Source organism: Pteronotus mesoamericanus, unplaced genomic scaffold (genome assembly GCF_021234165.1).
Source record: "Pteronotus mesoamericanus isolate MK-2021 breed Mesoamerican mustached bat unplaced genomic scaffold, CSHL_Meso_final contig_130, whole genome shotgun sequence".
Taxonomy (NCBI): Eukaryota; Metazoa; Chordata; class Mammalia; order Chiroptera; family Mormoopidae; genus Pteronotus; species Pteronotus mesoamericanus.
The window spans coordinates 2,646,960-2,672,023 of NW_026555060.1; the positions used below are offsets into that span (position 1 = coordinate 2,646,960).

The following is a 25,064-nucleotide window of genomic DNA, read 5'->3' on the forward strand; positions in this document are numbered from 1 at the left end:
AAATTTATCAAAAGTAAAAAATAATGCTGAATTATTAAGATGTAGGGAAAACTTAGACCTCTAAGTCAAGGTTTTTCCACATCTAGTAGCCTGTGCCTTTTTAAACACACACACAAACACACAAAGAGTACCCAAACCACTGATAAGTACCAGGAAATTAAAATTCAACTAGAATATGTCTTTGCTGGGGCCTACCATCTTCAAGACTGATAAAGCAAGACATAAATTCACATATTCACATAGCTACCTGGCCAGTAGAGAATTGGGATTCAGTTTCCCTGGAAGAAAAGATGTTGGACTACATCATCCACTGTATCTTCTGATAGCCAGATGAAAAAACAGATTTGGCTACAGGTACAGCAATCAGTTGTCTGAAGCTTTAAACTGAAAAAGGTGCCAAGGCTCTAGATTGGTAGTAGTGATTGGAAAGAGCTGGTGGTAATACTTAGTATTCTTGTTGGTAAAATAATAAAGGTAGAAAAACCAAAAAATTTAAACCACATTGGTTCTTCAGGTAAAACTTTTAAAAAAGAAAAACTGATTAAAACTGGTAGCTGTAATGCTTTGGGACATAACTTATGACCATGCACTGTGTAACATCCACAAGTCAAATATGGACCTCAGAATTCTAGAGAAACAAGCAAGCACATCTGAAGTAACTTTGAGTTATTGGTTGAGAAAAGGTATCCCAGATATAAAATATGTATTATACCAGTTACTCTAAAATAAATTTTAATTTTAATCTAACTTAATTGTATGCTTCATATCACTACAGAAAGTTAATTTACAAAAAGTGTTGCCCAACTATATCCAACCTAGCATTTTAACATGAATAGAAATGACTGGTTATTAGAAGAATTCATGGATAATCAGAATTGCATCTGAACTTCTCTTGCTGTAACTTCTAATTCTAGCAAAAATTAGTGCTGTTAACTATCTTCTCTCCCAATAACAGGCTTTTTTCATTGGTTAAAAAAATCTTTAATCATGCCAACTTAATAAAATTCAGTTTTTGTGGAAAAATGATTTTAAATGGCTAGGTTTTTGTAATCTTATCATTTTTACCTGGAGAACATGTTAGAAACAGTCTTTAGAAGTATAACTGACCTTTATTCCTGATGGGAAGAGTGGTGGCAACATTGGCAGGTGGTTTATCAGGCTCCTGAGGTGGGACAACCATGGGCAGTGCTTGAACTGGTACACGAGGAGCCTAAGACAAAGGAAAGGAATTATATTTCTGCTTTTTGTACACATTCCACTAAATAATATGCCTTTAAATGAAGAATAAATTATAAAAGACTTATTCAAAATATTAATATGGCATTACTCTCAGACGAAAGACATATTTACTTAAAATATGTTGGTACTCAATTATTTTCCATGACATTTTTTAAATGAACAGTGAATTCAAGTGGTTTATTCTGGCCATAAGAGAGCAAAGTCCTATCAATCTAGAATCTAAATATAGTATCAGATGTTCATTAAACACATCAAGTATGTCTACAAAAAGAACCACATATTACAACCAAAAAATGAACTAGTTTAAACTGAAACTCTGAGTAAAAGAGGAATAAAGAAACTATTAATATAAAATGCTCAAGTTTTCAATCTTACCCTATTTAAATCATGGGATGGAGGGGTTAACTGAGTGACATCTGGTGGTGGGGCTGAAAGCAAGTTATTAGGATAGTCCAAAAGATAGCAAACAACACTTGTATGGCCACCTTTTGCTGCTTCTATCAACATAGTCGAGCCATCCTAAAAGCGTGAATATGGAAAGAAAAAAAAATTTTAAGTAAGTTAACTTACAGAACCATTAAGGAAGATAAAGGCAACAAGCACAAACACATTAAAATCATAGGTTTAGTACAGAATGCTTTCCTCTAATAAAACAGAATGAATAAACTTAGAATACCATTCTAAATGGAACTTGTACATGATATTTTCTAATATTCAAGAAAAAAGAATCCGCAGTGCTACCTGAAACATTTGAGTTACATACTTTTAAACGATGAGTAGGATCTGCCCCATGAGCTAAAAGAAGTTCCACCACGGCCAGATGACCCCCTGCGCAAGCCAGGGACAGTACAGTATGGTCATTATTAGCTGTAGTTCTATTCACATTTGCTCCTAAAATAGACAAGGCACAGAAAATCATGTTATTACAGTGTAGTTTCTTAAATTACAGTAAATTTCAAAACCATAAAGAGATAGTATAATAAAGTCCCACATAGACATTACCCTGTTTCAAAGATTATAACCATGTGGCCAATTTTGTTTCACATATACCCACATCAGTTCTCTCCCATCTTGAATTATTCTAAAGCAAATCCTAGACAAACATGATATAATTTCACATATAAATATTTCAGTACATGCCAGTAAAAGATACAAGAACATATTACTAATGGAATCACTGCTTTTAAAAAGCAGGATATAAAATTTTATATATATTTTCAGTTATTCAGTAGAAAAGCGGTCTAAAAATGAAAATAAACACTGCTCCCCATGGGCTAATTACGTAGATAATGAACACGAGACACAAAGATAAGATCATCTTTTTTCATTGGGGTTATCTGAGAATGAAAACAGGTGTTTGTCTAGAATTTGGAGCCCTGTGCTAAACAATGTGGAAAATGAAAATAAAATAGCAATAATAAACTAGAATCTGATTCATTAAAATTAAAAAGAGAGGGTATGTTGACTGTAAATAATTACATTCTTCAAAACACTATGTTTAAGTAAAAACATACATCACAAGTAAGTGTTCAAATTGCCTAAAATAATTTAATCAGTAAGATATTTCTGATTTATTTTCTTTACCTATAAACAATTATACACTGTACATTTCTTCAGTATTTTTGGTAAGAAGGAAATAGCATAAGTTGCCTTTTTAATTGTATACATTCTTTCAATACAGTCTTTCTCTCTTACAAAGTTAAACAGGGGCATAAACATGGAAATCCAGGCTTCAAGATATATTACTACATGAATAGAAAACACATTAAGTTATCTAAACCCTCAAAGTTTTAAAAGAGAAATTTTTCTCTATAAAAGTGTTTCTTGACAAAGGTGTTTCTCAGCATGACAATTCTTCATAGTTTGGAACCGTCCTATGTATTGCAGGATGTTTATCAACTGTCTACTCACAAAATCTCAACATGTGATACTGAAAAAATGTCTTTCATCCCTCAATCTTTAAACATCTGAGAGCAAGGAAGAGATTAAAAAACATACACACAAAACGCTATTTTGTACAAACCTACCTTTACTAATTAAGAACTGTACAGTACAAACATGACCAGCTCTTGCGGCTTTCATTAAAGGAGTTCTTCCACCTTCAGATTCATGCTCCTGTTTAAAAAATACAGACTTAATTGATATTTAATTGTTAGTGAACAATTATTCTTTTTCATGAAAATCAAATGGAAAGCTATTGGAGTAATTTCTGAATTTAAATATATTAAATGTCATTCTTTGAAGGAAAATGAAGGAATACATTTTTCAATTTCATAAATCTAAATTTAGGAACATGTCCTATGGAAATAATTTAAGAACTGGAGTTATATTCATGTGATTGTGATGCTCGAATCTAAATCCATCTGGATAACTTTTTGCTCTCTCTACAAAAAGAACTGTGAAACCTGAACAGTGAACGGTGGCACTCTGGCATTGCCCTCTGTAAACAGTCTACTTTATTAGCATTAATCTCATCCGGTCCAAGTGATTTTCCTTCCTAAGTGTGTATCCTATCTATGAATTTCTTTAAGTACATCACTCCCTCTTTAGGACTTCCCATTATTTCTATTTTACCTTCTATAAAAACAAGGCTAGTGATAAATAATTCTAAAACCACTGATTATAAGATATTACTAGAGATTCCAAGATCTCAAAAGGATGGAGAACCTATTGCATTCCTGTGATTGCTGGATAACTGAGAACGCTACTGGAAGAATTTTCAGGTCTTGATATACGCAGGTTTGAGAAAAAATGCCTTTTATAAAGTATTATGTGTATATATACATATATACTTTTTTAACACTCACATCTGATGAACAACTTTTGATTTTTCTCTTAAGCTATACATTAGGTTATTCTAATTGCAATTAACTAAGCAATATTACATTGTTGCATGTCTAATAGCCACTGTGGTTAACACTGGATATATAGTTCCTAAACGGAAGAAACTCATATTCGAGTAATATATACACAACTAATTAGAAAATAATGTGTGATATAAGTGCTTCAAGTTATACCAACACATGCAGAGCTGAAAGAGAAAGAGACAACAATAATAATCTAATTCAACATTCTCCTTTCATAAATGAGAAAAAAGAAATTAAATTAAGCTTACCAAACTAGTTTATGGAGCATCTTGTTTCTACCTGTATATGAATTTACCATAAACAATAAACTTCTTTAGGAAAATACATGTATTTGTTAATCTCAGTCCCAAGAATATATGAGTGCTTAAGTTTTAACTAAAACCAAAACCACCTTTCCATGTCTTACTCCTACCCTCTCACAGGCTAAACTGAAGACTAGTCATGTTATTTTCCCCACACACTTTTGCTTTCTGCGTCCCTACCTCTCAGGCTATACCCATTCTATGCTCTTTCTTACAACTAGAATATATCTCTTTTGTCACAACATTGCCATGTGTTGTACCTTTGTAAATTTTACCCAGCCCAAAATTAAAATAATCTTAGATGACGTCTTCACCTCTTTTGACTTTGTTTACTCTCTGTGCTTTCCCTACGACATCTCTTTATAATCTTCCTTATAATGACCTCAGTATTTCATCCTTCTATTTAAAATTTATTTGAAAGAAAAGATTATTAAATACTCATATTTTAAACTTTTTATTTAATAATGCTCTGAACAGTGTAAGAACAATTTATTTTCCAAGTATAGTGAAATGTCTCTAAGTCACATTTGTCTTTTTACACCAAATCAGAAAAGCTTCTGAAAGTGGCTAACTACATGAGAGAAAATAATTTTGTATTAACAAATGTAACACAAAGTTTTCACTTTTTTTTTTTGGTGGGGAATGAAGGGTAGTAGATTCCTGCTAACAAGGAAAATACTAACGGACACCAAACAGTATAAAAGAGAAAAATGTGACTAAATGAGATAAATAACGGTAAAAAGGCCAACATAAAATTAAAAACAAAGAAATACCTTTTGTCTAAATTACCCATGTGATTTTAAATTAACTTCTTGTATTACTTTACATACTAGGATTTAAAAAATGACAAAGCTTACCAGATCTGCTCCTGCCTGAAGTAAGACATCTGCTACATCAGTATGACCATTTTCACAGGCATATGTTAGTGCTGTATCCCCTGTTGCTGTTGTTGCATGAACATTAGCTCCTATAATATTATTAAACAATACAGACTTAATAATCTTAAATCACAACTGATGACATAGAAATTTATTCTAGATAAGCCATATCTCCTCAAGTTAGACAAAATAGCCTTATCCATTTATACAAATAAAGAATATTGTCTGCATTTTTAAAAACAAAAAAATGAATTTAGAAATAGATCGCTACTTAAAATTTAAGCTGCTGATACTTCAAATAGCAATAAAGTAAATTATTTATACAGAACACACACAAATTTTATCCCATCACTATTTCACACATATTCAGTGTATTATAATATCAGAAAAAATTATTTGCATTACAACATTTTTACTTAAGTAAATCATGTAAAAACTCCCAAATGCAAAAATGCCTACCTGCTGCTAATAGGTATTTAACTAACTCCAAATGACCCTCTTGAGCAGCTTCCATTAAAGGGGTAGAACACCCTAGTTCTATATCTGCTCCTGCCTTAATTAGAAAGTCTGCCACTTCCAGAAAGCCTCCACAGCAAGCCAGAGTCAAGGCAGTTTCTTGCGTTTCTTCTGTTTGTGCATTGATATTTGCTCCTAAAATAATTATTTAAAGAAAGTCATTAACTTATTCCAGAGATAAGCAAACCATGATTGTCTCCTAATAAACCACACTTCAAAAATGAACCTTTACATTACTTTACTAAATAATAAAGTGGCTCTCCCCTCCTCTGAGAAGCAGTTAAAAATAAACTATCAAAATCTAGCCACTAGTCCGTATTTGATGTACACAGCTGAAGTAAGATTTATTCAGCCGGAAGTAACAAGTCAGGTGATAAAAGAGCTTAGAAAAATAAACTACATTTTCTCCTTATAAAGATGCAAAAAAAGATGTTGATGATGATAAGAGCTAATGTTTAATATGCTAATACTATTTACCAGGCACTATTCAAAGCATTTTAGCCCTGGGTAGTATGGCTCAATAGATTGAGTGCTGGCCTGTGAACCAAAAGGTCACTGGTTCAATTCCCAATCAGGGCACATGCCTGGGTTGTGAACAAGGTCCCCAGTTGGGGGCAAGAGGCAACCGATTGATGTTTCCCTTCCATGTTAATTTTCTCTCCCTTTCTCTCTTTCCCTTCCCCTCTAAAAATAAATAAATAAAATCCTTTCAAAAATAAATAAATAAATACATTTTGTGTGTTATTATTAGCTCCATTTTATACCTAGGGAAATTGAGATTAATTAACTCACCCAAGGTCACAACATTATCATCATCATTATTACCACCATCACCATAGCTAACACTTTATAAGTACTATATGACAGTGTTTTAAAAGCCTAAAAGCAATTTATATATTTCAATATTACCTCTCAATAAAAAGGTTTTATTAAAATGTGCCATTCCTCTTAAATTTGTCCAACAAAAACTTTACTACTAAAACAGATATAAAAATTAGACTACAAATATGGCTAGAGATGGGAGATTACTTCTAAACTTAAGGTATCTTAACACAGTAATGTACTCTTCTATTTTTTCCAAAAAAGAAGTCCATGTATACTGAGCTCTCACAAAGCTTCTTATATGCATATTCTCATGAAGTTAACCCTTAATGGCAAGGTTGCTCATACTGTGTTTCATGAAACACAAGATACATGAATAGTAATAGGTACTCTGCCCCAAGAGAAATTCTCTTATATTAACTTGAGAAGTGTTGAATCTCACATGTGCTCCTACATAACCTACAACTCTACCCTACCTCCAGTTCTGTTTTTAATCATGCAGCACATGATGGCTGTGAAAGCTCTATATTAAAGAAGTCTATTCGATTTTGTTTAGCACAGCATGGAAGCCAATGTTCAAAGCATTTATTTTATCATTAGGTTTTTGTGGGGCTTTTTGGGTTTTTTTGGTTTTGTTTTGGGTTTTTTTTGCTTCTTAAGTTTTGTTCATCAGATTCCACATACGAGTGAAGTCATATGATACTTGTCTTTTCTTATCCAGCTTTTTTATACACTCATCTACTGATGGGCACTTGGGCTGCTTCCAAATCTTGGATCTTGTAAATAACACTACTATGAACACAGGGGTGCATATATCATTAGTTTTTGTGACAATTCTCATTACAATCCTATTAGAAAGATGAAATACTGAATTTAATTTTATAAAATTACAACCTTCCATTTTACACATTTATGCTTTAGTGTCTTGATTGGAATGATTACCTTGACCTAGAAGTAATGCCACCATTTCTTCATGTCCTTCACGAGCTGCTTCCATCAATGGTGTATAACCTTCATCATTGACCTCTTCCAGGCTAGCTCCTCTTTCAATAAGTAAAGCCGCAAGTTCCACATGCCCACCACATGCAGCCAAAGTCAATGGTGACTCAAATGAATCAGCAGGCATGTTCACTTGGGCACCGCTGTCAAGAAGTAATCTAGCTACTTCAACATGGCCATCCTAATTACAATGCAATTAAAAAATTAAATCAGCACCATTAAAAAAAATGAAGATGTCTCAATTATTAAACAATGAAGCGTACTGATACCCATTCAAATAAAAATGAATAAATCTACACTTAATAGTTTAGTAAGAGAGTATTATTAAGACTTATCTGTATTTAGTACAAAGAAGGAAAGAGATTGAGGATATAAAATAAAACATGTAGAAAAATGATGCCTTCAATCAAGAAGTTTATTAGCCATCTTGGGGGAAAAAAAAATAAGTACATAAAATAAGAGACTAATATGAGATAACAACACCGCATCATCGACCCTGCATATTACCTTGAATGTTGAAAGGATACAGGATAGAAAGCAAAAGCTGGAGTTTTTTTTAGAAACCATAAGAATAAGCAAATTTTTGATTAGATAGAAATAGAAAAATTCATTACTTTTAGAAGAAGAATTGTGCACGATGTGTTAAAGAATGGGGGAACACAATATGCACATGGTACTTCTTTGTTGTTCAACATTCAAATACCAATGAAAATTAAGAAAAAGCAAACAAGAAATTCTCTCATTATCTTCTGCTACCACAGCTTTCCTAACTATATGCAACTCTAAGGCCCCCTTTTCCATTCCTTTTTCCTTCTATATATTACCTCACAGGCATTTCATTTTTTTTAACATGTTATGCCCATTTTTGCCTCTGTGTTTACCACACAATACCACTTTAATGTCTTATTACTAAGGTTACTTAGATGTTCCTCCAGCTCAGAATCTTCTCCCTCCATAGTTGACTCCTACAATTCCTGGCCTCTACTAATGACTTTCATCTACTTATAACACTACTTTCAGTGCATGCTGATTAGATGTACAGCACATTCCCTTTTAATTTGTTAATCTACTTATACGTTGTTATTCTAGTGAGGGTGGCAGATGTTTTAAGTTCCTTATCATGAAGATAATAGTGATGTGTTTCATACACATTATCTCATTGAATTTTTGTAACAACCACAGAGAAGGATATTATTCCTTATCTTAAAAAAATGGGGAACTCAAAACCTTTGAAGGAAGCTTATGTTTGCTTAAAAGAATTACTAACGCAAACGCTGGCATGACAAGTAAAAATAAAAGATAATTCAAGTATTAAATGGCTACCTAATATTTTTTAAATTAGTAATTAAAAATTAACATTCTTCTAATAACCATATTCTGAAGGGAAGTTAAGACAAGAAACTTCAAATTCATTTGGGGCCTTTACCTTTGGCATGTTTTATCATTAATCTATCCATAATGTTACCCTGATCCATTTTTGTACCACAAATCATAGATTAAGATACACAAGTTTAAGAGTACTGTTATTACCCATTCCCACATACAAACTCTAAAGCAGAGTTCTTACAAATGGGAATCCAGGGCTCAAAAAGACCAAAATAGAGAATTATATAACACAAATTATATTCTAATTTCAAATTTTTCATATACAAAATTATTTATTTGGCAAACATGTTATGCTAGTAATATGTGTACACTCTGTGTATTATAGTCTCCTCTGTAATATCCTTGACCAACCTGTTAAAAAGTCACTTTTCACGCCAGCTATGTAAAACCAGTATAGTTATGTGAGACTAAGAAAATGAAGGTAGCCTAAGGCCTCAGAAAGCACTTCTAATAGAAGTTAATGTTGTAGAACTGGCTCTAGAAACTACTGATAATTCAGGTACCTGAAGTTCTACTCTATAATAAATCTTTGATAAAGAGAATTTCTGAGCCCAAGGAAAAGGTAATCAATGTATACTATATAACATATATTATGTAAATATATTCCCCAAATCTTACCATGCAAGCCTCCATTAGGGCAGTGTGCATTTCATCTGTTTTATGCTCTTGATCTGCTCCTGCTTCCAAAAGAAATCGAACCATCTCTAGGTGTCCTAAACCGAAAGTGTATTAAGGTTACTTAAAAATATTATTCCAAAAAAAGTAAGACATAATATTTTTAAAAGTTTTATTTTAAGACAAAGTATAATATTAGGAAGTTTTATTTAAATTACAGCAATACATTTTTAAGCATAATACTAAGGTCAGCTACAGGCTAACCTCAACCGCTGAATACAACTCACGCAAGTGATCTCTGCTGTTCTACTTCTTACCCTAGAAAGTGTTTCTACTAGAATCCTTGCTGCGAGTGAGTAAAGATGCCATTAAAATCCAACACCCAGAATATCCCCTCTATAACCCTTTAAAAATATAAGATTTTATTTATTTTTAGAGAGAGGGGAAAGGAGGGAGAAAGAGTAAGAGAGAAACATCAATTGATTGTCTTGCAAACCCCCAACTGAGGACCTGGCCTGCAACCCAGGTATGTGTCCTGACCAGGAACTGAACCAGCGACCTTTTGGTACACATGCCAGTGCTCAAACCACTGAGTGGAATGAGGCCAAGGCCCCTCTACAACCTTTTAAGAGCCCAGGCATGCTATAGTTATTTTATTTATGGCATAGAATAAATTAGCTATTATGAACTTCTAGAAGCCTGTGATAATTATAATCATTGAAGTTATTTCTATGAGAAAATGTATTTTAAGTTTGAATAACTAAAACTTCTTAGGAACAACCCGCATCTAACTTGAAAACTGCATATATAAAAATATTCTTGAAACAACACCATTTAGTCTATATTTATCCATTTATTTAGATACAAACAACATATACATCTATCCACACACACAAATATACTTATATTTATGTAGTCTCAAATAAACCATATGCTTCAGTTCAGATAAAGGCACCTTATGAGTAGTTATAAAGACAAATTTTAAAAAGTACTTCAGATGTAATACAGTTAAAACTAACTTCGGTGAGTAAATGTAGCATCTGCCATATCTTGTTTTTGCCTCCACCTTCCAACCTCCCTTTCCTCTGTCATTCTCCCTTCCCAAAGATCCACATCAGTGTTTAATCTCAGCCTGAATTCTATCCCTTCCCCATGTCTTCCTTGTCAATCTATGGCCTAGGAGACCTCACCAGAAATAGCAGAAAGGGAGCAGGTCCTTGGATCCATGTAAGTACAAGAGATGTTCTCTACCAGCTCAGTTCTACATCCAGCTCCTAATTAAAGTCTGCAAGCCCCAACTTCTGATGCCCCTTTTGGAAAGCAGGGTGGGGCTACAAGCAAAGGAGAGAGGGAAGAGTAGCTATATGTAGCCCATTGCAACGCTTTTCTGGCTAGCTGGGACTCGGCTGTAAAACGCAGCTAGGTTCAAACAGTATTTGTGAAAAGGACAGACAGCCACCTAACCAGTATCCCCAAAGGAGGCTGCCCTAAGGCTTAACTCTTCTCCTCCCAGAAGATCAGCCTATGCCTAATTAACTAACAGAACTGGGGCACTACAGGACCTCAGCTGCGCTTCCTAATCACCCTGTATCTGACAATCTGTTAATGCCACATAATGAAAACACTGTAGAAGACCATATATTTACATTTTATTTAAATTTCAGTCATTTATGTATGTAAGCATTATTTTCACCATGTTTTTAAGGAATTATTCCAAAAGAAGTACTCACACAACCTTTGCCACTCTGAAATAGAATGAAACAAAACAGCACCACGGCCAGGACTACAGTTAAGACAACAAAGTCCTGGTTGCAATATTTAAGAAGTATTCACTTGTAAGGTTGGGTAAGTGAAGATTCAGCCACTGAGAATGAGTGTCTCACCTTGCAAGAGTATTTTCTTGATGCCTCCATGTCAAGAATTCACCTCTTATTTTATGACACAAGCATTGTATAGATGGAAATGATATTAAACATGAAAGTGAATGGCTATACAGACATAAAATTGCATGAAATTTTGCTTTTTAAAAGTGCCTTAGTTTATAGCTCTTTATCTGTCATAAAGGTGAAGTTTGAAAAATATCCAGCTCTGTGGATGTATTTTTAGAATGGAGAATCTAGAGCATTTGCTAGCTAAAGATCAACACATCTTTTCAGACAATTATCTTGCCTTCCCCAAAAAGAATTTTTTTGTGTGTGTTCTTATGAATATTTTCAGGTTGGTTTACATCACTTAAAATATCACGTCCCCTCTTTGCACAGGAATATATGGTCAGTCATTCTCAATTTCAACCAACTCCCACTTCTAACTTTACTAAATGTGTTGGTAATACTCTAAAATTGTTCTTTTGAATTCAAATTGCTTCCATGCCACTTTTCATTTTACTTCTCATCCCATCTGTTTTCTTCAATTTTTCTCTTCTTGGTATCATAAGAAATACATTAAGTACCTTCCTGTTAGCAGATCATTCTGGCTACTTTCATTATGTTTTCTTTGAAACTTATTGGCTGAACATTCCTGGATTCATTAGGATTCTTTTGTTAGAATCAGAAAAAATGTTCTAACATACAACACCATTTAAAAGTACGTATCAAAATTAAGCAACTTTCTGATATAGTAACTGGATCAACAGTTATTTTTCGTTGATCAAATTTTGAGTCTATATTTTAAAAGCTTACATATTAGACTTTTACTTTGAAAAACTTTAACACTTTTATTTATCAGTTAATTAGATTTTATATACTATTACTACATTTTAATTTTATTTTTTATTTTAATTAAAAAAATAAACTGCCATTTCAAATATTTAACACTTTGGTATAAAAAAAATTTTATACCGTACCTTTATAACAAGCTAAAGTAAGGGCGCTCTCCTTAAATTCATTGGAATGCGTGTTAATGCCAGCCCCATTTTCTAGCAGCAATCTGGCTACTTCCACGTGTCCAGCACTTCCAGCTTCCATAAGAGGAGTATGACCATTTTCATTATGGTCCTCAATACTAGCACCGGATTCCAAGAGCACCTTTACAACATCTACATAGCCTCCAGCACAAGCATATGTAAGTGCTGTATTGCCTATTTTAGTGAAGAAAAACAAAAACACATTAAAATAACAAAATAAAACAATCTAATTTAGCATTAAAAACAACTGAAATAAGAGACTATATAACCTTAGTACATTTAGATAATATACTTATATATAATTCCTTTCCTCATTGCATTTTATCTTACTGAAATCAACTCCCTGCTCTTTCCATTTAAAATCAGGGTCACAAAAGACACGTGGAAAATCATATACACTCACCATGACTGCAGAGTTATAAAACAATTGAGCAATTTTGAAACTAACTTTTCAGATGATAAATAGGTTATGGTCATTCTAACTTTAATCAGAGAAGTGTTTCACAATCTTTATTTTTTTGGATTGTAAATATTCATCATATATAGATATACCTCATACTGTTCTTTTTAATCATACATATTTATTTTCTCTACAACTTCAAACATCAGTTAACTAATCAAAGTTAAAATAATTTCAAAAATATTTCTTCCCCCAGGTTACGGGGGGGGGGAGGGGGAATCAACTTTCTGGGTAAAATAAGGGTTTTAAAAATTCCTTCAAACCAGAATCTGTAGACCTTAAAAAATATTTAATAATTTCGAAAATCCTACATGAAAAAAATGCATAAAATATATTCCCATATAATTTTAGAGTTCTTATACAAATCTATCTATGCCCAAATTTTAAAGAAAAAAATTAATTTAGACTAAAGTTATGTCCCTTGTGGGACACAATGTTTTCATATAATCTCTTTTTCTATAGGCCACAATTTAATAAAAGTAGGCAATGAAAGACCTGCCTTTTATTCCATATCCTACTTGTTCTCCATATCTTCTCTTCCCTTCTCCCTGAAAAATAGGAAACCAGGGTTTGTGAGCCATAGCTCACACCTCTCCATTTCCAAGAGAGTGGTCCTTCTAACTGGGCCAGTGTGTAATCTAAAAGAATCTTAAAAGGACAAGTAATTGCCCTCATACACAAAACAGGAGAAATTCCATCCAAAATATATTCTACATACTTTACACCCAATGTACAGATTTATGCAAACATGCAACACTTATAAGAGAATTGCAAAAGCATCACTAATGATCACTTTCATATGAAATAATTATTACCAAACTAATGTTTAACTAAAAAAAAAAAAATACACATAACCTGTTGAAGACTGTGCATTGACATCAGCTTTATGAGCTAGCAGCAACTTCACAATTTTGACATGTCCTCCATTAGCAGCAGCCATTAAAGGCGTAATGTCACCTTTGATTCCCCTATCTTCCACATTTGCATGCATTGCCAACAAAACCTTATGAAAAAAAATTTTTTTAAATATTAGAAAATGATAATTTCATTTAAAAATTTGAACATATGTTAACACCTATATAACCATACTATATATAGTAGAAGAGCCAATAAACACAAAATGTAACTAACAAAAACTATTGGCTGACATGAGCCTAATGGTTGCCATTATTATTTCCTTACTAAGCAAGGCAGATTAAAAGCAAAACAAACTTTGAAAACCCATGAGCTTTATTTTGGTAATACAAACCTGTGCAAGCTCATAGTATCCAGCAGAACAAGCTAAACAAAGGAGGCTCTCCCCTTCCTCAGTGTGTTCATTTACACTTCGCCCTTCAATAAGTAACTTTCGCACAGCATTTACATCTCCTTCTGAACAGGCTTCTGCCAAACTGCGGCTATCAGAGGAAGAATATTACAATATCAGACTATGAGATTATAAAACACTGTACAGTACAAGTACTGAAGAGTAGTTCTAAGCAAGAATAATCATTTTGATAGGATCCATAGCAAAAAGAAAACTGAAAATGACTCAGTTCATTGAGTTTTTTTAATCTACATATAGTCACTGAATTAAAATTTTCAACATTATAAAAGGTTTTCTGTTATGCAAAAATAAAGTCCAATTTACTAGAATTGTAAAGAAACCAAAATTTTAAAACGTGAAACTTTATAGAGTATCACATGAACAAAATAAGGTTATAATTACATTTCATTTTGTTCGGTTACTGGAAAATTTTTATAAAATTTAATTTAAAAGTATTTAATAAAATGAGTAAAACTTATACTAATTTATAAAGGCCTATCTGAGTTCTCCAACCAAGTAAAGAGAAATCAGGCAGGAAAAATGTGACCATGTAGTTTTGGCTAACATACGAATACCTGATAAAAAGATAATCTTTTTTTTGAAGTATTTACTTTTGTCATCATGTTTTGGGGGAGCTTGGAAAATATCTGGCAAGGCAAAGGTTGAATTCAAGCAAAATAAGAATGGAAAAAGTGGAGCAAAAGGAAACTAAACTGAGAGTAAAGTGTCTGCCCTATAAACCTCCCAAAACAATTCCAACAATGGACATTTCTGAAGATTCTCTCACTTCTGGATAAAATTCATTATAAAAAACACACTAAATGCAGGGCTATTAGTAAATATCCTCATTATTTCAAATAGTAACTCAATTCATATCTCATTCTCTTGAAACATGGCCCTTTCACTTCAGATACTAAAGGCATCATTGATAATACCTTTTCTATACCCTTACTATTACTAGATTCAGAACATTATCTTTAGCCCAGACTCTGGCCAAGTATCCTAAGCAGTCTGCCTGCTTTTACCCTTGATCTCCTTCAGGTTCTTTTCAATGAGGAAGCCAGAGAGATCTTGTTTAAAGGAAAGTAGATCATGTCACTCTTCTGTTCAGAAGAACCTCTAATCTCACTCACAATAGAGACCAAAATCCTTACAAGATCTGTGCAGGGGTAGCATCCTACACTCTTCCTTTTTACCTCTCTGGTTTCATCAGCTACTATTCTTACTCTTACTCTTTCTACTTTAGCCACCTGACTTTCCTGCTTTTTAAAAAAAAAATGCTAATTAAGCTCCAAGGCCAAAATATAGGTATTTGCTGTCTCTTACCAAGACAGTTCTTCTCCCAGACATAGCTCATCCCTTACCTGTTTCAGATCTTTGCTAAAAAGCCACCTTTTACGTGATGATTTCCCTGACCACCCTATTAAAAATGCAATGTGGCCTCCAATCCCAAACACTGTCCTAACACTTTCCCATTCAATTATCTCCTCCATAATTCTTACCATTTTGTGGTATACTACATATTTTATATCTACTTGTTAACTGTTCTGTCTCTTTACCCAAGTCAAAGTCTTGAACAGCAGTTAACAAGCTTATCTATTTTCCATTTTATAGGATTCTGACTGTTCCTAGACTGTGTTCTCTATCATCTTTAAGTAAGTTTAGAACAAGTCCTTCCCACAAGACATTTCTTGTATAAGAACATAGCTTTTTTCCTCTTTCAAGTGGTTTTTGATTCTCTCTCTCCACCCCCTACTCAGGCACACACTGTCCTCTACCTTACCATTTAGACTTTCATTCAATTTCCATATGTGTACACCAGCTTTAAAACAACCTTATAAAAACTATTCTAGCAACAGTTGAACTTAAGAACTCATAAGCAAAGGGTATGCTAAATTTGGCACATGATACTGCACAAAACTAATGTTAAAAACTGGCACATAGCACTCACTGCACTCTACTGTATTTCTCAAGCTTTGATGAATAAATACGGCTGTCACAAAAAGGTTCTACTGTTTTGCTGATAATTTCTAGTATTTTCAATATCAAAGAATCTATGATGTTTTTTCTATTCTATTTCCACTTTTAATTAGCTTTAATACACTCTTCAAGCAGCTTTTAATTTTCTTTGTTGCCACAATGAGCAGGCATCATATTAAAATATATCTGCAGATCAGTACTATTATAGGCCTGAAAAACTGAACTGTTAACTAAGGAATACAATCTGAGGTTACCTAAAGAAGAATCAACACATGAAAAGAATGAGAAAATAAATAAGAACACAAAAACCCACACAAATAACAAATAAAGATAATATACAGCCAAGAAAAACAGCAAATTCATACCCTTATTAATACTATATAACCACTCTTTCATGCTCTTTAAAGTAGTTGCATAAAAAATACTGTTATACAAAAAAACAATTCTTGCCCTGGCCAGTTGCTCAGTTCATTGGAATATCGTCCCCCTGCACTAAAAGGTTGAAGGTTCAATTCCTTGTCAGGGCACGTACCTAATTGCAGGTTCGATCCCTGACTGGGATGCATATGCGAGGCGCTGGATCAATGTTTGTTTCACATTGTTGTTTCTCTCTCACATCAATGTTTATCTTTCTCTCCCCTCTTCCTCCTTCCCTCTCTCTCTCTCTTTCTCTCTCTCTCTCTCTCTCTCTGTGTCTCTCTCCCCCCAACCCCTTCCTCTCTAAAATCTATGAACATATCCTTGAGTAAGAAATAAAAGAATACTCCCATTACTCAACTGTTTAAAGGCAACTGCTAATGTAAATAAAATAGCTTCTTTTTAAAGGAAAAAAGGAACTTCTGAGTGAAAAAATAAGATGTATTGATTATCTTCTAAGCATTTCTTTGGAGTTTCCATCCCTATTTTACTATAATATATACAGAATTGTTTTTACATGAGATAGTGATTTTTATTGCATACCATCATCAGAAAAACTTAAAAAGCTAAGTCATGAAATAGTGAGTAAGCACTCACTATATTACATAAAAGGAAGTATAACATATACAAAAGTAAATGCATGTACTACCATGTGCTTGAATGTAGCACTTACATTCAAGTAATGTGAACTAAATCTATGACATTTTTTGACTGATCATACAAGAAACAAATAAAAACCTTGCCCTTTAAAATGGTCAGATCTATGTATATGTACTGGAAAATGTCATGACTAATTAGAAAGCATTTACTTCTGTCACCAAAACATTAAAAGAAAACTAAACCTGTATCAGGAAAAGGTCTTTTATATCTGCTAAGAAATCATCTTTGCAGTCAGCCAGACACTGGTGTCCCAGCTCTGCCACTTGTTACCTTTTTAAAACTTGATTAAATTACTCACTTCTCTTTTGCTTTTCATGAGTAAAATGGGTATAAAAACAAAATCTATGCCTAAGGCTTTTTGTGAGTATAAACAAAAAGAAACAAAAAACAAACACACACATGCAAAGTGGCTAGCACTGTGCCAGGCACAAAATAAATGTTACTTTTTAATTATTTTTTTATTTTTTAAATTATTTTTAAGAAAATTTTCTTATATTGATCATAATGAAAATGTACTTACTTGTCCGACTGCCCTGCATTTGCTGTGCTTTCAGCTCTCATACGGGTAAGTGCAGCAGCAGCTTCATCCAACGCACAACTAACAGATGATGTCAATCTCCGAAGCACTTCAGGATCTGCAAAGGCTTTACCATCAGCCGTGGATAATTTGCCTATTCCTATATATTTTCACACAAAAATGAATGCACCCAAAAGAAGAAATAAAGTGAAACTGAAGTTATTTAACTCTACATATGTTATGAAATAACTTACAAATGGTACATTGTAAATATACATTACCTGTCCTGAATCTTTTGGGAGATTGATCTCCTCCAATTCTCTGATAATCTTATTCCTTCCAAGTGTTCTATAACCACTTGATCCTGTGACTCTCTGCTACCAGAAATGAGTCTCTGACTATACTGGGATAATTAGGAATCCTCACTCAGACTTTTGCCATAGGTTTCAAAGGAGAACCTATGTTCAAAGGTTGCTAAATTGCTAAGATGTGAGTCGTGAGCTATTTGGCAACTTTTAACACCGCAAATGAAAAAGATTAACCCAAAATATGTCAACACAGGAGAAAAGAATAGAAAAATAGAGGGGAGACAGAGTTCTAGTAAAAGCTATTTTTGACTCACTGGCACCAGTAGTGTCAGACACCAGCACCATCCCTACACTTTTGGTAAATGTCCACTTTTATTTAAGAATTTTACTTGGACTACAATCACTTGTGACCAAAAATGGCCTAATAAAACATTATAGGCTATATAAAAGATAATCTATGTTTGATACCTATTTATTTCAAGTTATGACTATGACTTACGCCCAAAATCTTAATGTACCATATTTTCAAAATTCAGAATAGGAAAATAAAATTTCAAAAGCAGAAATGGTTAGTAACCATCAGCATGGAACATAACTTATTTTCTTCCAAATTTCAGTATAAAGAAAGATTATCTCTAACCTTTAGTATTCTAACTTAGTAGTGTTTAATCCAGGTTGTCCATCAGGGAGTGGAGCTTTACAAAAATATAGATGCTGCACTCTCCTGTATCTAAAGATGTAACGCAGCAAGTAGGAAGTGAGGTCTAGGCATCTACATATTATAAAAGCTCTAAGAAGATTCTGATGCACAGCCAGGATTAAGAACCTTTGCTCCAACTTGAAGATAAATACTTAATGTTATGATGGATTATTACAGAACCCCCACTACTCAACATGTGCTCCATGGACTAGAAGCATTGTTACCACTCGGAAGCTTGTTAGAAATGCATAATCTCAGGCCTTAAGATTTACCAATCCAAAGTGTGCATTTTTAAAAAAGAACCCCAAGTGATATATATGCATATTCAAGTTTAAAAGAAAAAAAAAAGCTACCATAGGTTTTAAAACATTCTGTTTAACTAAGACATAGACAAAAAGACCACTCAACTGTAAATAATAAACATTTTGCGCAGGTTCCTCCTAACGGCAGAAAAGCTACAAGTTTTGTTTAAAGTTTGAAAAAGAAAAATATACACTGAATTTGCCCTTTTTTCTGAGAAATCTAAAATAGCAAATATTACATATATGGAACAAAGTATAAATCTGGCAAGAAGCCTTTATAGTTTTAGAAATAACATGTGTTCAGAGCAGTCAAATTTAGTATCTGCTACAATCAAGATGTGCAAAGGATAAAAGCACTTATGGTCCTTGAAGACCAATATGAACTATATAACTTGTGTCACTAACAGTAAAAGCCAACTGTACACTGAACCTGCTCTTGTAACATTTCTTCATTAAGATACCATGGCTAGTTAAGTATCCTAAGGCACTACTGAGTCCAAGGTCACAGATGCATTTTCATAGGAAAGAATTAGCTCCAATTGTTTTTAGCCAACTCAGATCAGCTATACAACAATTTCTCAGTGTTAGCAACAGAACTAGGCAAGAGGACACATCTGGATAGTATGTAGAAAGTTAACACAGCTTTTTAAAAAAAAAAACAAACAGAAAACAAAATATCTCATTAAATTTTTATGGACTTCTCATATTTTTATTAGTAAAGATAACTATTTTAGTAAGAATAACTGGGAAGAATAACTAACACATACATAGTAAACTCTCAAGTGAATCAACAGTAAATGCAACTTAATTTTTATCTACTGTGAATTATGGAAATCCTTTTTTAACTAGTCTTACTCAGCTATTAGATATTAATAAGTATATATCAAAAAACAGTACATACACGATGACCAGATTTTCCCAAATGCTGACTTTTAACTAACTCACCAAAAGAACCATATAACTTCAAAAAGAAAGTTCAAGATTACCTAGATTTCAGATTTTAAGATAATCTTAAAGTAATTTTTCCCCTTTTCCTCTTATAGTTCTCCTCTCAAAGGAGAACTAGAATCCAACAGGAACTCCATCTTTGACAAAAGTAAAAGACATTTGTAAAATCTAAGCTAATATTTATGAAGGCAAAGTAAATAAGAGACGTAACTGCTTTGCAGAACAAAATAAATGAAAACGTAGTTATCTAAGAGAAACAGGGTGATCATCCCAAAAGGACTCAGGAATTATAGGTACCAGATACAGGGGTGAGGCTTGGGTCAGCAAACAGAACCTGACCAAACACCTGTCAGAAGCAGTCAGACACTTAAGACTCCATCCCCAAACTGCACAGCCAGGCGATTATTCTCTAAAGAAAACAAACCAGAACAGAAGGGCCTTGGACTAAGAGACATCAGGTACAGAGGAGGAAGGGATGAGATACTGAATTGAAAATCAGTCACTTAAGTAAATGTGCATGATAAACAGCAAGATCTTCAGCCCCTTTCCCACTTTTCACTCACTAAATGCTGGCAGCCAGGTTTATAATACACTAGACAAAAACTGGTAGATGTGTTTCTCAAGAATCTGAACAGCCACAGAGAAAAGGCTTAAAGATACTGACATTTGGGAGTTCTCAAAGAGATGGAAAGGTCTCTGTCCAATCACTGTATACCAGGAATTCTAAAATATTGTCAAGATTACCCAGTTCCAGTGGACATACTCTACATAATCCTTGGGACTGTGAATTTGATAGATTTTATCACCATGATTAGGTTATGGTATATGGCAGAGAAGACCTGAAAATAGGGTGATTATCTGGATGGGCCTGACCTTATCACATGACCCATATAAAGATTTCTTTGGCTGATTGGAGAAAAGGCGCCACATGTTAAAGAATGTGGGCAAACACAAGGAGCTAAGAACAACTCTAGCTAACAGTCCATGACGAAGTTGGGACCTCAGGCCTACGACTCCAAGGAACTGAATTCTGCTACCAACAATAAACCTGGAAGTGGACTTTCTCCTACAGCCTACAGATGAGAACTTAACTCAGGTGACACCTTGATTTCAACCCATGAGACAGACCCTGAGCAACAGAATCAAGTTGCACTGTGTGCCCTGATGTCTGATCTACAGAAACCAAAAGACAGTAAATGCATATTGTGTCACACTGCTGTCTACTGTAAATTGTTATGCTGCAATAGAAAACTAGTTATATGACATGTGATATATAAATGTAATAAATACTATATGTATAGTAAAATCTACCAGCTGACAAAACATGAATGTACACCTTTGAATTTAGCTTTTTAATGGCACTGCTATTGACTACAAACAAAACCCAGAGTTTACCAGGCATATGAAATCTTAAATGTGAAAGACACAAAAATATTCAAAGTAAAATGAAAATATTAAAATGCCAAAAACGGTAATGCTTTGGAGAAGGAAGACCAAGGAAAAGTAGCAGAGATATGAGAATATCTCAAACAAGTGTGACATCAAACTTCTAAAATACAACACCGAAAATTAGGGAACAATAGAGCAGTAACTTCAAAAGTCTGAAAAAAATAGTGATTTTTAAATTAGCCTTCTATACCAGGTCAAACTATCAAGTATGAGAAGGGTATGAAAGACATTTTCAGACAGTCTCAAAAACTTTTTTCAAGATGCCTCAACTGTAATCAATCTTAACATCATAAAAAAAAGAAAACAACAAGAAGACCTTTCAAGAATACTGTAAAGAAGACAGAATGGAACTTTACCTCGAAAAGAAGCTCCTTTCAGCTGCAATCAACCTGGTTCTACCTCTTGGAGCCACAGAAAACAAACATCCCTCTTGTATTCAACCTGAGTCTTCTCATCTTCAGGAGAAAGATTCCCTGTTCTTCTTATAACACAATTTCAAATAATTTCAAAATCCCCTCACATAAACTTCTATAACAACATCAAATTTCTGGAAGGTGTTAAATTATATCTCTATTATTTTGTACAAATAGTTTTCTATACTAAAGGACAGGACCTTGCATGTGCCCCCACTATGTTTTTATCTGTATTTGATTAGGACCCCTTTAATACGCCATTCTAGAATTTTACCCAGGATAGAAATAAAACTTAAACATGAGTCCTTCAGATATTTAGATGCTATATTAAAAGATATTTACTGAAAAAATTACTAAAGAGTAGTTGGTCAGTTTTACACTATAATTAAGTAGCAGTTTACAAGCACTGCATGTACAATATATAGCATATCGAGGTGCTCAAACCATTAACAATTAAACAATTAATGCTCAAAGTATACTAATGTTTACGTTAGAAAAGTTAAGAAAACACAAGTTATTTAAATAATCAAGAGTTACTATTCTTTTATAGTTAAGGCGCTCTCTCTATATAGTGCTAAATCTTTGATTATGTTATATAATCTCTGATTTTGTTATGTAATTAAAACACTGTTCCTATAGGGACAATATAATGATGATACACTTTTCAAAAATATAATGATGATTCACTTTACAAGGTTTCAAGAGACACCCTATGACAAAAAAGTGGGGGAAATTATATATAGTTGACTCTTGTTATTCATGGTATTTATGTTCTGTAGAGTTGCTGGGAACACTGAACTAATGCATATTGAGCCACTGTTCCTATAGGAAAACAGGGGTAGGTTTCTTCAGGCCTCTGGTCACAACATTTGTATTAACCAATCAATATATGAGTTTGTTTTATGTGTTTTTGTTTAAAGATAACCTTTGCAATATATAGTTGATTCATTAACATTAAACACACAACTAATAGCACTATGTAACTCATGCCTGAGAGAAGCTCATCTAAAATGTATTTTTCTTAAGGCACATCACAGCCTTCTCACATTTAGAAACATTAGGTAGTATTTCAGCATTATACTTGGGGGCCATTTTAAACAGTACAATTACCAACAAAGGGCACAAAAGTTTTAAAATTGTGGCATGAAGTTGATCGTGCAAAGGATACTTGTTTACAGTATGAGAGCGGAAACAAGAAGGCAGAGCATAACCTTATTCCACTTCAGTGGGGAAAACGTGTGTAAGACGACTGAAATACTTCACCATTCTGTGCATTTCTATGAAAGACTGAGAAAGTGCTGCAAGTACTAATTTTGGGGTACAGATACATTTTATCAAGTAGGCAAATTCACAAATATGGAATTTGGGACTAATGAAAATTGGCTATATATAAGAAGTCACTCTTTATAAAAAGGTTGACAGCAACCTTCTATTTTACTCTAGTAATGAAAATATTCTTTAATGAAAAATAACACATTAACCTTTGTGAACAGTATTATACTAAATATCCAAGATCATACATTGGTAACAACAGGAATTTTTTAGATTTATTGTAACTTTAGATGATTAACTAGACTTATTACATGTGCAGTCTGCAGACTTACCTGCAGCTTCTAGTAAGGCTTCCAGTCTAGCTTGTGTTTCTGGATCTACTGTCCTGAGGTCTGCACCATCAGCAGTACCTGATAAGAGCAACTTGGAAGCTGTTTCCAGCATTGGATTTTCCAAGTCATCCTGATCCAAAATGAAAGACTCCACCTAGAAAACAAATACAAACAGAAAGGAAGGGAGGAATGAAAGGAGAAGGGGAAAGAAGGAAGAAATAAACAGGAGAGAAAAAATATTTTAAAATAAGTATAAATGATAATGCAATGCAGTCCTAAAGTCAATGGGATTATATAAACCCACTATTTAATTAAAGGAGAAAAATTACATGTGTAGAAGAATTTTAAAATGTATTATTCATATGCAGTTTCATTTTCTTACACAGTTTTAATTTGGTGGCATGAGGGTCAAGTAGGAGGAGGTTATAAGGTTATATAACAGACTGTGAGACCTTTGACTTTAGAGAACCTAAATCAGCTGTTCTTAGATGACTTGCTCTCAGGACCACTTTGATACATGTATAAAAGTACTGCGTCCCAAAAACATCACATAAAGGTTAAATTTTTTATTATTTACCATATTAGAAATTAAACTAAAATCTCAAGAAATCCACATTCATTAACATCACCACTGGTTTCATCAGAAAAGTTTTTAAGTTCTCGAAAGCTGTCAAGCCTAGGCAAATATATTTCCAAAATTTCAATTTGCTTAAAAGCTTAATTTTATCACTGGCAACAAAAAACTGTCAATCATTTTCCTTGACAGGTTCACTTCTATCATTGCTAAGAACTTTTGCCAAAAAACCAAGTCTGATCAGTATAATGTGTCTGTCAGTTATATTTTCAAGCAAAAATGCCATTTCATGAAAAAAAGGAGCTAATTAACCTGATACCTAAAACACCCACACATGCTCTTCCTACAAACACCATACTTTCGTATGCAGCGAAAGTGCTTTATGTGTAGTTCTCATTTTGTCATACACATTAATATTAAAAGGCCATGTAGTCAAAAGTGGAAATTGCATAAAATTAGTATTGACTTCTTCATTAAGATTATTCTTAAGGTGAAACTGGTTTTTTTTAAAAAAATTTGAGTATATGGCAGCGAAGAATACAATGATTTTAGTACAATTTAAAGAATTAGAAAATAGAAGACTCCTAAGATATAGGAAATAGTCTGTTTTGACATTGTTTATCATAGTGCTATTTGTAAACAGGAATCACTGTTATATTTAATTAACACATTCAATAATGAAGGAAATTGAACACATTCAATTTGGAGAAAATAATGTTTCCAAATTTCCTAAACTAATTCAGTTTAATGTAAGATAACACTGCAGATTTCTAATATTTCAAATACAAATAGACACAGAACAGTCTGAAAATAATGTGTAGTAAATATTTGAAAAACTTCAGTGTGTTAATTTTAACCAATCAAAAACAACTGTTAAGGTGGAAGTGGTTAAGAAGATGA

General features: G+C 33.3%; 1 protein-coding gene across 5 annotated transcripts in view; it reads right to left on the bottom strand.

Annotated features, from left to right (window-relative positions):
- The window catches only part of ANKRD17 (ankyrin repeat domain 17), a 149,456-nt gene that overhangs the window by 63,459 nt on the left and 60,933 nt on the right, over positions 1-25,064 (bottom strand). For all 5 annotated transcript variants that reach the window (XM_054591521.1, XM_054591519.1, XM_054591510.1 and 2 more), the window contains exons 2-14: positions 23,591-23,744; positions 17,870-18,026; positions 14,236-14,383; positions 13,842-13,989; positions 12,467-12,700; positions 9,628-9,722; positions 7,567-7,804; positions 5,746-5,937; positions 5,266-5,375; positions 3,267-3,354; positions 2,003-2,130; positions 1,615-1,758; positions 1,108-1,210 (exon numbers count right to left, since the gene is read on the bottom strand). In XM_054591521.1, the coding sequence (XP_054447496.1) occupies positions 1,108-1,210; positions 1,615-1,758; positions 2,003-2,130; positions 3,267-3,354; positions 5,266-5,375; positions 5,746-5,937; positions 7,567-7,804; positions 9,628-9,722; positions 12,467-12,700; positions 13,842-13,989; positions 14,236-14,383; positions 17,870-18,026; positions 23,591-23,744 (1,939 nt within the window). The remainder of the gene's footprint in view (positions 1-1,107; positions 1,211-1,614; positions 1,759-2,002; positions 2,131-3,266; positions 3,355-5,265; positions 5,376-5,745; positions 5,938-7,566; positions 7,805-9,627; positions 9,723-12,466; positions 12,701-13,841; positions 13,990-14,235; positions 14,384-17,869; positions 18,027-23,590; positions 23,745-25,064) is intronic.